Raw genomic sequence first — 15,857 nt, forward strand, 5'->3', positions numbered from 1 at the left:
AAACATGAGCTTAAAAGATTAGGTAGGCACCAATTTGAATAAGTATTACATATATAACTATCCTAAAGAGATATAAATTTATTCTATTTTTTTAATTACATGAAGGAAATCCCTCAACGTTCTCTGGTAACCAAATGAAATGTTTCCACTGCATTAGAAAAAGTTGAGCATAGGTCTAATCCAAACCTAGCATGTGACCATTTATGCCCTAATGCCTCTTGTCTTTCTTTAGTGAAGATGGTGAAATTGACCAGATTTCTTTCTGTCTATATTTCACTCACATACTGTTTTTGTCTCCTTTTCTCATTTAGGGAGACAAAATTAAAGCCCAGTATACTTTTTTGAGTAGAACTATTATTGAGTGAACTTAAAGGAAATAATGATAGCAGGTGTATAATTGTTTAAAAATTTGAGATTTTCAGCAAAAGTGCAAAATAGCTGTATTATATTTGCATTATTTTCAAGAAACTCTAAAGTACGTTCTTGATTAATTTTCCCCAAACATAGCTATTGATTTAGATAATACTGAGAATTTTATGGATTACTAAGAATGTAATGCACTATGGCATAATTCAGTTGATGAAAAAGTTTAAGGTTATACTTCTTTTATTTCACTTTTATATATATTTTCATTTTTTACTATATTTTCATTTTTATATATTTTCATTTTTACTAAAGTTTTTAAGCTTTTGCTCACTTATTAATTTGAAATTTTTGCATAGCAACAAGTTTTAATTACTTTTTTTCAAAATATTTCATATAAAATTTAGGAAAACTTATGAATTCTTATTAATTTGTGCCAAGTGTATTTCAGCTCTTTATATATTTATGTCCATGTTTTTGTACAGCAATAAAATAGAGGCAGTGAGCTTGTTTTGTTTAATCAGCCTGTAGCTAGAGTTAATGTAAATGAAATTTTATCAGTAAATCACCCTTGCATGAGGATGAAAACTATTAAGATTTGAAACTAGCTGTGCAATGTCTCTTTACATCATGAGAAACTTTGAATCAGTTGTGATTATAACTTTCTATTATAGAGACAAAATTATCATTGATTTAATAAGGAGTTGACAGAGAAAGATTATAGAATCAGGTGCTATAAATCAGTAAAAAATCTGACAAAATGATTGAAGGGGCTGGCATATTATACTTATCCTTTCATAATCGTTAGGTATTGAATCACTGTCTATTATTTATGTCTTTCTGGAAGAAAAATTGATGAATGGTCCTCTGCAGGAGCATGAATTTCTATATTGAGTGGGAACTGTGCATTTTTATTGATATTGACAAAGCATTAAATGCCCCCCCCTTAAAAAATTTTGCAGTTCATGCATGCTTCTGATACAAGCCTTATTTCTACTTGGTATTCAGATTCAAATATGTCTCTCCATGAGTTACAGATTATAAGAATTAGGAAAGTTATCTAACGGTACATATAAATGAAGCATAAATGAAGGGTGTGGATTCCTGGAAACTGAGTACTTTGACCTGTTGCACCTGAGTTTGCATTATCCGTTACAATATCTTTGATATATTCATTAGCCAAAACTCATCTATTAAGTATGCCTCTTTACATGATGCTGTGTTGTATAAAGCGGTAAGAGGACCCTGCTTTAAAAACAAAATTGTTTAAGAGAAAACATTGACCTAATAGGCAAACAGTAGGACAAATATTGAATAATTCCATTTTTTCAGAAACTACATAAATGAATAACAGCAACATCAACAGAGGGGTATTCGTGACTTCTAGGCATGTTTCACAGCAACGAAAAAGGAACTGTTAGGAGGTAGTAATGCTTCTCTTTGTACACAGTTTTCTATTACATCTGGCCAATGCCATCAATCAATCAACAAGCATTTCTTAAGTGTTTATTATGTGCCACACTCTGTGCTGAGGTCTAGGGATACAAACAATGATAGAAGCATGCTCCTTGTCCCGTAGGCACTGATATTCTAGTGAAGAAGATAACTTGCAAACAACCTCTTTTATACAAGTTGTACACATAATAAAAAGAAGGGAATCTTAGTGGGAAGCACTGGGGGTGCAGGGGCAGGACTCCTGCAGCAGGTGGGATTTGAGCTGAGTCTTGGGGAAAGCCAGTGGGCAAAGGTGAATAAGGAGAGCATTCCAGGGATGGGGAAGAGCTTGGAGGTACTAAGTTGGGATACACAGTGGCCTTTGAAGGCATGCTTTGTTAGACTATAAAATGCAACAAGGGGAGTACAGTACAAACAGACTAGAAAATTAGGAAGGAGGCAGATTTGTGAAGAGTTTTAGAAGCCACACAGAGGATTTTATATTTGATCTTGCAGGTAACAGGAAGGCAGAACCAGTGAAGTTTATTTATGAGAGAGAGAAAGATTGACATCTGATATGAGCTTTAGGAAAATCACTTTGACAGCTGAGTGGAAGATGAAAAGGAGAGGGTAGAGACTTGCGGCAGGGAGACACACTAGCAGGCTATTGCAGGTGCATGTGCGAGGTGATAAGGACCTACATTGGGATGGTAGCTGTGTCAGTGGAGAAAAAAGGACCTAAAGGAAAGATTTGGGGCAGGTAGAAATGACAAGACTTAACAACTGGTCAGATGTGTGGAGTGAATATGAATGAGAAGTGGTATGATACCAAGGTCATGAGAATGAGTGATGGGGGGAATTGTGGTGCCCTGGACAATAATTAGGAAGTTCAGAAGAGGGGAAGATTTTGGGGAAAAGATAATAAGTTTAGTTTTGGGCAATTTGAGTTTAATATGTCCTTGGAACATCAAGTTTGTGACATCTAAAAGACACTCATTTAAACATCTGAAATTGCACTTTATCCATGATGATATTTATCAAAAAAGTTTGCCTTTCCCATGTTGACATACTTTCCCTGCCTATTTTCCCCAGTCTCTAACCTAGTTATTCATTTCCCCTTTTTGCACACACCCTCCTTGTCCAGTATTATTATTAAAAGCACTTAAATGTACTTATCTATTAACCAGAGGTCTAAGATTTGTTTTTTTTTTTTCCTTTTGGCCCCATTTCCTAAATTATCAATATGATCTTATTTGAATATCCTGGAAAGTGAAGAACACTTATTATTATTTTGGTACTAAACCTCACATCTTATTGTACAGACATGTATCTTTAAAGAGATGTTGTACAGACATGTTCTTAATGTTGTTGTCAGTGAAATTCAACAGATAGACTGAAACATGTATTCTCTGAGCAAGATAACAATTTATTAGTAGGGCATGTACCTGCGAACATAATGGGTCAATGGTAGCCTCAGTTTTAAGTCAAAGACCCTGAGCGGGAATACTCAATTCCTTTTTATAAGATTAGAACAAAGAACAGAACAGGGTAAGTGAGGAAATAATACAATTAGTTATAGGGTTGGTGTCATCATAGAGGTGAGCTGGTTACATATCTGAAGTGTGGGGGCCAGTATGATGGGTTGGAAGTTAGGAATGAGGGGCTAGCAACAACACCTTCTTTCCTTTCTGTGACTAAGAAATGTTCATTGTTTGAGTCCACCTGCAAGGTTACAGATAATGCCCAGACTTCTTTGGAGAGCACATCGGACATCCTTGAAAGATAGCTTGGTGGTATAAAGATACTAGACCAGATTCCCTGGTGTCCACTCACATCCTCAAAGGATAGCAGATTTCCTTAAGGCAAGAATAAAACAGTGATTAGCAAGAGAACTGATTTTCTAAATTCAACTCATAGACCAGCTGAATTTCTGAACTACGTTCAGAGACAAAGAACCATGACTTAATCAGTTACAGGATAGAATCAATTAATTTGTAAATAGGATCAATGTTTGACTTTCACAGTGTATTTTGGTAGTGTATGTGTAATATGGATACTTATTCAATATGTAATGTGATTACCATTACCATCCAGCTCTATGAAAGGGGAAATAAATAGGAGAATGTGGTTCTGTTTCTTTTTTTTGTCCCCTTTTTATAACCAGTAAGCAAAACCCTTGGAGTAATCCAGGCCTGAAAACACTGGAATTAAAAATATTTTTCTGGGTGGGATATATGGTTTTCTCCCCTATCTATTTTTCACCTAATTATATATTACTATACGACATTACTTTATCAAACTGAAAACAAATAGCCTATCTCTTTCCTCCCTGTTCCTGCCCTTCTCCCCCACCCCAACCTATTTTTTCCATCAACGAGACGGATTTAAAATAATCTAACTCTGGGGCAGCTAGGTGGCGCAGTGGATAGAACACTGGCCCTGGAGTCAGGAGGACCTGAGTTTCAATGCGGTCTCTGGTCTGAAAGCCTGGGCAAATCACATAACCCCAATTGCCTCGCCCAAGGGGAAAAAAAAATAATAATCTATATCCATTATCTTTGAAAGAAGATAATGTTCAGGTTTAACATATAAGCTAATAATCAGAGGTCAAATTACTTAAAAGCATGCTATCCATAATGAAGTAATAACACCAACTGATATCGTGGTGTAAGTTTGCCTAAGGTACCACTGAGTCTGTCATTTTAAGTGTACTCTAAGCCTTTCTAGGACTCTGACACTGAATTTCTCTAAAGAAAAGTGATCTTGTCAGAAGTTAAATATCTCTGTTAGGAAGGCACATGACCAAAGACATATTGGGATTTCTAGAAATGTTTTCATGAAGGATATGTATATATGTGAAACTTTTAAAAACTGTTAATATTTAAGCTATCATATAGCCACTTTAGAATTTATATCTTGAATATACCAGGGCTGACTTTGATGCCTGTTAGAGAGGTTGGAACAGACTGAAGCTTGGGGGACTTGGGGTATTTTTTCATATGAAATGACTTAAGTCAGTATATGCTAATGTTGGTATTCTTGTCTTTATGTCTATGCATTCTTTAGCTATGAGGATAACAGACCCTTCATCAAGTAAGAATGACCTGAATGGCTGATAAATTTCATTTATCAGTGTGGTCCCATGAACCAGCTGTCAAATCAGTATTGGAAAACCATTAAGACTTCTGTCATTCACCTTGAGGCAGAAGAGCAAACTGTGCAGGAAAACAGTTAGGCATACAGCTTGTGTGCAGAGTAAATACACTGCAGGCGTATTGCCGAACAATTCTGCTTCCCATGTTTCAATTGGATACCACCTGAACTGAGTGACACAGTCATAGCCATTGTCATTTCACGTGGTACAGACTTGCTATGCTTAGAATGGCTTTTTCTTTCATCTGTGATGTGTCCCTCTGTCTGTATCCATACATGTTGTTGTTGTCAATGTTTGGCCTTTATTTTGGATTTCCAGTTGTTAATGTAATTTGAGTGGTAGTTTGTTAAAGTGATCGTATGAGCATGAAGTGGCTTAATTTCTACTTTCATTAATGAGAATCTGCTAAATTAAATACACAGTATTTTCTTTAAAAAAAAAAGAAAGAAAAAGGAAAAAGGCTCTTTCAGAATAAAATCAAAGAATTGTCACAAATTAGATCTGTTTTTTCATTTCCTATAATTTGATTAATAAGGCTAATTTTTTCCAAGGGGGAAAAACACCCAATTAAAAAGAAAAGAAATATCTGGAGCAAAAATTCAAGTCTGTACAAATATATTGAAACAACACACTAAATTTCTAAAAACAAACAAACTACTCTTTGTACTCTAAGATTTGTTTTCCTAAAACAACAAAATAAGACTGAGAATGCAAGCTTAATTTTGCAATAAACTTTCAGTTTGTTCTTCTGGTGAAGAGTCCTTTGTTTTCATTGTTGTCCAGTGCCATTTTCACTTAATCAGAATTTTGCTTATTTTCCCTTTTAAAGCCAGAGCACATTGCATTTTGATACAACTATGCCCCTCTGTTCTAAAGTTTGTTTTCTACAGGTTAATAATGTGGAATAGCTCACACTGTCCTTGCTCTAAATCCAAGTAGAATCTTTGCTTTCATATAATGAATATTCTTTCCATCTATCCCACTGGTCACTTCTATGAGACTATTAGTTTATCCTAGCAGCTCTCATTTGACTGAATTCAGGGATATAATAAGAAAATTCCTTTGGGATTTAGTGCAGTTATATAAATATGAGAAAAAGGATAGCTGAAAAAAGTATAATTTCATAAGCCAAACTATATAGATTCACTATACCATAATTGCTTAACTTTTCTTAATTAAACAAATTAAATTTAGCATGCAGTTAAAACTTGAATTTGATCTAATTTCTGATTGAGTGAAGGGGAAAAAAAGTAAAAGAGCTGAGATAAATTGTTACAAAATTTTAACAACTGACCATTCTTCATTCTCATTCCAACATTATTTTTTTTCGCATTTCAACCAATGTTTAGTTAAAGAATTTATTCACATTTTGTGTTTTCTAGCCTACATTACACATAGTAAAGATTATCTTAAATTTAACCTTTGAACTTTTTCAACATGGACTAATCCTTTCTTTGAACGATTAAAATGTATAATTTAGACTGTATGCTAAGAATGGCTATTCCAAGTTTAGCTTTTCTTGCTTATATATCACAAAATTACTGTTATATAAACTTGAGATTCCTCTTGCTGTTCTTATTTTATTTTTCACTTTAAAAAGACTACTTCCAAGATATCTCACCTTAAATGAATACCCTTCATAATTCAAAAATACTTTTAGTCTCTGTCTTCCCCACCATAGAGATGTCACTGAATGCAACTGCAGCATATCACATATGGTTTGATTTCTATCTGCAAAACTACAAATCACATGGGAAACTTTGTCTCTGCTGAAGTAGAAGGAAAGTAGACAGATTTAAAGAAAGAAATGCCAGTCACCACACTTAGAGAAACTGTGCTTACCAAAAAAAAAAAAGAAAAAAAAAGGTGAATTAGTCCCATGACTTTGTTGAGATATAAAATCATTTGGCAAGATTCTCTGGTGAGGTGAAAGGGAGTCTGTTTTTATTACCAGGGGCTCTCTTTCGTGCCATGTGGAAGAACAATGTGACCAGAGATCTGAAGACTTTGATGACCTCTATGGAAGGATGAGAATAGTTACAAATAACAATCATGTACGGCATCGAGGCAGGGGTTTATAGTACAAGAAGCTATTGCTGTGGCACTGGTTTCCGTTCCGGTGTACTCCACATAATAAACATCTTTCACCTTTCATTTCCCTCATTTCATCTTGCTCCATGGGACTTAACAGTTCACACAAGGGTTAAGGTTCCTTGGCAACTGACCATTACTTCTAATAATAGGCAAAAAGTCTGACTACCATAATCAAGGTCATCTGAACCAATACGGATTTTCCTTTTTGGCATCCAAAGCAGTAAGTAATTCTTAGATAATTATCTGGAATAGAAACTGTAGTTGCATTTATGACTAAAGTCTCTCAAGTCCCTAGATACTTAGCAGTTTTTCTATCTGCTTCTAGGCTTGGGAAAAATCTTTAAAACTCACTCAGATATTTACAAAAAGAGATATATATATATATATATATATATATATTGTTTCCTTCTACCATACAATGTATTTGTATCAATAAACAGATTGAGAAATAAATAATTTTAACAGATGTTAGGGGCGCTTTTGAAAAGTAGAAAAATACAGGCAAAAAAAAATAGTGTAAAGATGATTTGGTGAGATATGTCAAACTATCAACCTAGTGAGACCAATGAAATTCACCTATCTTTATAAATTTTTTCCTTACCATTTGCCAAATCCGCCTCTGCATATCATTTGCATTCATGATACATACATTAGCAATGTATATGCATTTGTGTTGGATTAATTTCTGTGTGTGTAACATTGTCATGTGTATTTCTCCTCAAATTTCAAGATGTGTGTTATTGCATTGAAATCCTAGAGTGCTTATGCTACCTGTCTTACGTATTTCATAGCTAAAGTTTATCAGAACATACACATTTCAGTGTCTACATTGTTGCTCTGCTGTTGCTGTATGATCCAAGAATGATTCCTTTAATAATTTTTCCCCTTTCTCTCCTCAGGTCATGGGTTATAGGTGCAATAGCTCTTCTCTGCCTATTAGGACTGACCTGGGCCTTTGGACTTATGTATATTAATGAAAGCACAGTCATCATGGCGTATCTCTTCACCATTTTCAATTCTCTACAGGGAATGTTTATATTCATTTTCCATTGTGTTCTTCAGAAAAAGGTAAGCTAGCTTTTCCAGTTGTGCATAAAAATGATGTAGTTTATGGCTGTCAAACATATCATTGCAGATCTTCCTTGATTTTTTCTTACTTATACCTTACTTATAACAATAGAATATTATATGCAAGTGATATTTTCAGGTATTTTTTTCTTAAACTAGAAGTTATGAAGGTTCTAGAAATTCTGTTTTTAAATAGTTTTTTTAAACATTTTATAAGTTTAGAGGAAACTAGGCATTAAGAATATATTCTAGGAAATAATATTCCCTTTTAATTTTGTTAATGCTTATTAACACTAATAAATGTCAGTCATTTTCATTGACAAGAAAGTATGTCTTCAGATTGAGAGTAAGACTAATACATTGAAAAGTTCCAGTTCGCTTTTATTTTTTAAATGTATTAGTCAAAAATTATATTTTTGAGAGTTAGCTGACATGTATTTGTTTCTTTTCATTGCTTATGATTTTTTTATTATTTAAAAAGATTGAGAAAGTTTAAAAATTTATGTTTGATTTCAAGATATGCTTTTAAAGATTGTAAACACTGGGCCTTGATCTCTATATAAAGAGAAATCAGACTATTCCCTTGCCCTTCATTCATTATTTGTATTGAAAATGGAGAGTAAATGGCAATATTTACACTAAATTAAGGTTTTTAAAATAAATTCATAAATCACCACCATCATCAAGATTTATATAGAACTTAATTACCACAGTGACAATGAGCTTACACTGAGATGCCTTTTTTGTTTAGTGTACATACATATATCTCTAAATAATTACATATTTGTATCTTCCTATATATTTATACCCACACATAATTATTTGAAGTATTTTGTTAGAATGGATACTTCTTCTACCAACACAAATCACAAACTATTTTGCATTACCAAAAATATCCTTGAGAGTTGTAGCCAAAAAAATGAATTACTTTCAGGCTAATCATTTTCTGAAAATTATTTAAGCTCAAGTCACATGCAAGAAGTGAGTTTGCAACCTAACTTGACACTTTTTAAAAGTGTTTTATGTTGAAATGACCTTCAAATACCTGAGTGTTGCTTTGAACTATTTAATTTTACTCTTAATTACAAACCAAAGTATACTTATTTGTTATTATCTAATAGCTGAAATACTTGTGCATATATGTGTGTATGTATATATATATACATACACACATATATATGTATGTACATATATGTATATGTGTGTATTTGCATATAGAGAATATTTGTTGTATTCACTTTAATCATCTAAGTAAATTACCATAAACAAATAAAATACATTTAAGAAAAATTAGTTCAGTATTTCATATATGTCTTGTATCACTATAATAATTTAATAGTTTTTTGTTTTTCTTTTTGTTTTTTTTTTTTAGTAAGTATGTTTCTAAGGCAGCTAGGTGGCACAGTAGATAAAATGTTGGGCCTGGAGTCAGGAAAACCTGAGTTTAAATCTAGCTTTAGACATTTACTTGCTATGTGATCCTGGAGAAGTCACTTACCTCTGCTTCACTTTCCTCATCGGTGAAAAGACAATGGAAACCCACCCCAGTATCTTTGCCAAGAAAACCCCAAATGGGGTCACAAAGAGTGGGATATGACTAAAAAACAACTGAGTAACAAGAAGTATGTTTCTAGAGATTAATCTATAGATACCCATTGATGTCAAATTTGTTCATTTTTCAGGATGGTACCATTCAATATATCATGGCTCTAATTTCTGCCACTATAGTTGTTTGGATCAATTCGATTAATTACATGTTATAATTGTAATTTTCCCTGGTGAAAGTCAAAGACCAATTACTTTTCTGAATATTTCTGTATTGTATTACATCTAAAACGTTTCACTAAAAAGATGTAGATTTAATTTAAGATAGAGAGTATACAATATTGCTGAATAATTAAGACTTATAAACAAGAAAAAATAAGAAAGTAGTATAAGGCAGTACACGATTAGGTTAGAGATTGTTCAGTGCACAATTTAAGTGTCATACTGTGAGTGGCTTCATGGAAAACTAGGACTTTAAGGGCATATGAGTAGGTAGAGAGGAAAATGTTCTGCCTTGATTTCTACCTTCATATCCTTTTAATCTTGGCAGCTGCAACTGAGCCCTAACCTGCACCAGTTCAGTCTGAGATGCCAGGATCAACCTTAGTGATAAACTTGGGAAAAATAAAGGAGCCTTATGTCAGTAGCTTGCTGGCTTAGCATCAAATCTTCTGTCCCTATTGTTACTAGGTTCTTTGCTTCATTCTCCACCTCTCCAGGTGCTATTGCCCTGATGTGGGCCAGTAGTTAAGTGTCCTGCTTTTCACTCCCCTGACAGACTCAATTTTCCTAATAATTTTAAAATAGCCAAAGGACTGTGTTCAAATCCCAGCTCTGCTATGTACTATCCATGTAACCTTGTAAAATATATCAATGAACAGCATTTATTAAGCACCTACTCTATACTAGACACAGTACTGTATATGAGGGATACAAAGACTTAACCTCTCTGGGCCTCTGTTTTCTCATCTGTAAAATTAGGAGATTTAAATGTGATGATCCTACAAACTCTAAATCTATGACACCATGATCTTCAGTAACTTAGCTTCTTATCTCTCACTTCTGTATTGTAGGGGCTAGATTTATTGCCTCCGTATTTCAGTCTCCAAACTTTCATATCTTCCCAGCATCTAATCCCAGATTACCACGATACTGACTACCAACCATCATGGGTATCTCCCAATTTTCTGTCATTTGAGTCTATAAAGTTTTAATGGTCTGCCTATGTTTGATCAACATTTCCACCTCCCTGTGTCTCCAACTTACTAACCCTATTAAGTCTTTGGTTAATAGGACTTAACATTTTATTTGTCCTTTCCCTTGCACCTGATTTCCAAATTCAAGATCTATTTTTTTAGACTCATTTTCCTATATGAATAGGAATAGCAAATTGTTGCACATATTTACATGTTTAGACAGATTCTCAACTTTTTATTAAACTGGGTCACTTGTCTGGATTCTCAAAACCAGCTTTTCCTGTTTTGGCTCATCATACTATAGGCTAAGTTACATTAATGACAAAGAAAATAGTGAAAGGTCTTCTAAACAAGGAAATGTCATGAAAAAAAGTCACGGAGGCATGAATGTGTTTGTCATATGAAGGGGACAGCAAAAAGACTATCCTACCTGGATGAAAGGGTTTTTTGTTTGTTTGTTTTTGTTAGAAGTTAGTGAATCAATCAAGTAAGGAAGGGTCAGTTATAGAAGAGTTTGATTGTGGTTGTGATGAGCATTAGGGGAGATATTTTAAAATGACATAAAGAAGCTACTATATTAGGAAAAGTAATATGGCAGTAGTATATAAAGTGGATTCTAGAAGGGTAGGGACTAGAGTATATCATAGTAATCTAGTAACATGATGGCAGCTAAAGTTGTGTCAATGGGAATGGAAAAGTAGAAAATGAAAAAAGATAAATTAAGATATCAGCAAGATACAGGGGAATTAGAGACATGGATGGGTTAAAGTTAATCTGTAAATTTTATTATTTGGGAAAGTGAAAGACTATTGTTAGCAGCAAAATGATAGGAAAATTTAAAAGAGGGAACCAATTTGTGGGGAAAATAAGTTCATTTTGAACATAAAGAGTAATATAATAGGGACAGATGGAGATACAATATTAGAAGCTTAGTAAAGTGTCACATCAATAAACTTGGGATTCATCAAGAAGAAAATGAGTCTAAAGTAATAGGGGTAAATGACGGCCCCACCCCCCCCCAAAAAAACTAAACTGGTGAGTAGGTAAACAAAAACAAAATCCTAGAATATGACCAGTATTAGTGGTATGAGGGAAGAAAAAGAAATTATATATGAAAGAAGGCAGAGAAGGAGTGGTCAGAAAAGTAGAAGTACCAGAATAATATAGTGGAACAGAAATCAAGAGAAGGGAGAATTTCAAGAAAATAGTGCTTAGCATTGACAACATCCATAGAGATTTTCAGAATGAGCACGGAGGCAATGGTGTGCTAGATTTGGTTGGAAAAATTCAATTCAGTTCTATAAATATTTAATGTCATCTATAGCCAAGGACATTGTGTTGGCATTGTGGTCAGTACAAAAATGAGAAAAGACAAATTACTTTCCCCTAAGGACAAGGTGAAAAAGAAACCAGCTGAAATAAAAGGCAGAACAATTTCAGTTCTGTAAGAGAAGTATTAATGAAATCATATAGAATTTAGAGGGGGGCGAGTGCATATTTAAATCAGGAGCTCAAGTAATGTTTCATGGACAAGGCGTGTTTGAGTTGGCTTTGAAAGATAGAGAAGGTTTTGGCAAGTGGATGATATTCTAGGAGAGAATTGTATGAACAAATTTTGGGAAGTAGGAGAGTATGACTCTCGTTTGGGGAACAGGTAGTAATCCACTTGAGCTGGAACTTGCATAGTGGGATATAATATTACAAAGAAAGGTTAGAAATGGCAAACTAAGGAATCAAACAGTGTGATGCAATGGGAAGAACCCTGGATTTAGAGTCTGAATACCTACCTATATTCAAATCTTGTAAGGATTTACTTGTGTAACCTGGAGCAAATCACTTCACCACTCTGGACCTCAGTTCCCTCAAACTGTAAAATAAAGAAGTTGGATTAAATTAGATTTCTTCCATCTCTAAAGTTATCATCCTGTGTTTCTGTTAGTTTAGTCAAGAGGAAATAGTGAAGCATCAAACAATTTTTTTTTAAGCAGGAGACTGACTTGAACGTAACTAGGTATTTATAAGATTGTTGAGGGACAATTTCCTTCAGAAAAAAGGCCCTTTACCCAAATCCCAGGATACCCTAAGATATGTGAAAGAGCCAGCACATGGATCAAGGAAGCAAATTGGTATATATTTCACTGTTCAATTGCTGGCCAGAGGGCACCAATAAAAACTGCAGTTTAAGGTCGGAGATATCAGGAAAGAGGAAAGACCACAAAATCCAAGCAGGTCCTCAGAATCAACAACTTTCTCATGTTGATAAATACTTTGAGTTCCAAGCAGTATGAGTTTGTTAGGCCACTGTCTTCAAATACTAAGTGGGGAGAGGGAAAATTAGGGGCATAAAAACTGACCAATCAGCTGTTATATGCTAGACTCAGTTTAAAGCCGTTGTCTAATTTGGTTTCTCCTGCATTCCTACGTTGAAGCATCTCCCTTTGGTCCTTCTTTCCTGAGATGATTAAATCAACAAGAAAGACAATATTTATATGTAGGTGGGTTGGTGGGTGAAGGATGTCAGGAAGAAGGTAGAAATAGTCGGTTAACCAACCAGCATTTATAAATAGTGTCCAATGTAGTTATATAAAGTAAATACCATTTTTTTTATTTAAAAAAAAAAGTAAATGCAAAAGCCAGGGGAACAGGGTACAGGATGGGAACTGTAACAGCCGGGGAATCCATGAAGGCCTCAAAGAATATACAAAACTTGACACCTAATTCAATATAGGGAAGAAAGGTAAAAGAAAATCAAGCATAATACTAAAGTTTCAAAGCTGGATTGTAGAAATAAAGCTGTACCATTGACAGAAATCAGAGAGGGATCTAGTTGAATGTTAAAGATCATATGTTCAATTTTGGTAATATTGAATTGAGGTGTTAGATGGACATCTGATTGGAAGCATGTAGTAACAGATAACTGAAAATGTAGGACTGGAGATGATTAAGTCATAAGAACCCTTTGAGAAAGTTGTATTTGTCGAATAAAAGCCAGGTGGCAAGGAGCTAAGGAGTGACTTAGTGGAGTGGAATTAAAGGGAGCAAGTGTAGACCATTTATTGAAAGATTTTGGCAAGGAAAGGGATATCTGTTATGCCATGATGTTCACTAGTACAGATTCTATTTTACCATAAATTTAGTTTTTATAAGCTTACTTATAGAAGGTCAGATTTACTTAACCCTATGAATTCAAGGGGATACTCTCAGATGCTTAACCAATACAAGTCTGAAAAAATGAGCAAAAAACATTTTGTATTTTAAAAAAACACTTTAAAAAATTTCAAACATTGCTTGTTTCTGTGCTGTGTGCTTTTATAAGTAAATATACATTACTTTCCCCCTAAAGTCAATCTTTTTGCTGATTTGTAAAAATCTGACAATATAGTAAATAGGAGCAGATTTTGAACCTCTGTAGAAAATAAAAATAAAAATGAAATGGATTGAATACTTTTTTCATTGCCTTTTGCTCTATGTAACATTTTCTACTTTCAGCACCTATTTAAAATGATCACATACTTATGTATCAGTATGTTGTGAGTTTAATATGAAATATAACAGTTACATCAATTAACTCAAAATACTAAATGGCCTATTCTTGAATGCTTCTATTTCATATTATTAAGATGTATATTTGGTGATTTTTTTATAATTGAAGTCAGGGATAGAACTCAATATCAGTACATATACATTTTTTTAAAAAATAAGGAATGCTAGTTTTCCAACTTGGGCAATTTGTAGTACCTAAGGAACTTTAAACTTATAAGAAAAAAAATAATAGATGCAATGCTTCTTGAATTATCTGCTGAAATTTCATTGTGTTTATTCTAGTACACCCATTCATATATTGTTTAATTCAAGAAATTTCAGGTGGTTTAATTATTGAAAGTTTGACATTTTTGCTGGTCTAAGTTTATTGTTTTTACAATGCAAGAACATCTAACCCTCCCAATTCTGTCTCTTTCTTAATGTGTAAGTTATATGCTTTTGTGACTAAGATTTCTCCTACAGATCTTTCTTTTTTTTTAATAAATAATAGTGTTTGCTTATCTGGTGCAGCAATTTCTTTTTCTTCATTCTCTACTGGGATGTGTCCAAGATGGTTGTTCTCCTTACTTGACAGTCTGGAATAATAGCAACTCTCACAAAAGAATCCTCCTCCCTGCCATCAGTGGTATAGAAAATATTCACACTGAAATAATATGGAGTGATGGCCAGCTGTTTAAAGGCAATAAAACTACAGTTTAATATTAACAAACAGATTCAATTACATAAAGGATCAAGCACTCAAAGAGCTGTTTTATGGCAATCTATAAGAAAATTCCTGTAAAAAATGACTATGGTCTTGGACATGTCATTTGATTCATCCTTCTTTTCTTCTTTTAAATAATTTCTTGATCATATGTTTAGTGTTTAAAATAAAATATCAGCAAATTAAAGTAGACTTGATGATGCAATGAGTAATGTGTCAACACAAGGCTTCACAGTGGTAATTTTGCTCAGTGGTTCAAAATATGCAACTTTCTTTGGGGGCTAAAAACATTCTAAGATGGCCTCCTTTCTCTGCCCTCTGCCCCTCCCCCACTCTGTGCCTTTAAGGCCTAGTGTGACATTGTCAGTTCTGGGAGGGCAAACAAATTATACATATAATTATATAAAATTTATATATATGTATGTATATATATATATTTTTTTCAATAGAACCTTGTAATCACACTAGTTATAGGCTTCCCTGGCCAGTATAGCAATTGTTTTTCAGTTTGAGTGGCTTCATAATAAAGATTATAGTCGTTTTTCTTTTTCAAAGACCAAACTTCTTGATACTTTGAGATGAGATAAGAGAAATGGAAACCAGCATTCTTGCCTTTGAGATGCTATAGAAAACTAGATGTTTTACCCCCATGACTACCAAACAATCACTTTTCAGATCTTTCTCCCCAAGTCTGCTACAAAAAAAAACAAAACACACACACACACACACACACACGTTCATTCTCTCTCTCTCTCTC

General features: G+C 33.8%; 1 protein-coding gene across 4 annotated transcripts in view; it reads left to right on the plus strand.

The window, feature by feature from the left end:
• The window catches only part of ADGRL3 (adhesion G protein-coupled receptor L3), a 601,096-nt gene that overhangs the window by 533,793 nt on the left and 51,446 nt on the right, over positions 1–15,857 (plus strand). For all 4 annotated transcript variants that reach the window (XM_027836482.1, XM_027836484.1, XM_027836486.1 and 1 more), the window contains one exon: positions 7,945–8,113. In XM_027836482.1, the coding sequence (XP_027692283.1) occupies positions 7,945–8,113 (169 nt within the window). The remainder of the gene's footprint in view (positions 1–7,944; positions 8,114–15,857) is intronic.

The sequence above is a fragment of the Vombatus ursinus genome, unplaced genomic scaffold (genome assembly GCF_900497805.2).
Source record: "Vombatus ursinus unplaced genomic scaffold, bare-nosed wombat genome assembly UNPS02014818.1, whole genome shotgun sequence".
NCBI lineage: Eukaryota > Metazoa > Chordata > Mammalia > Diprotodontia > Vombatidae > Vombatus > Vombatus ursinus.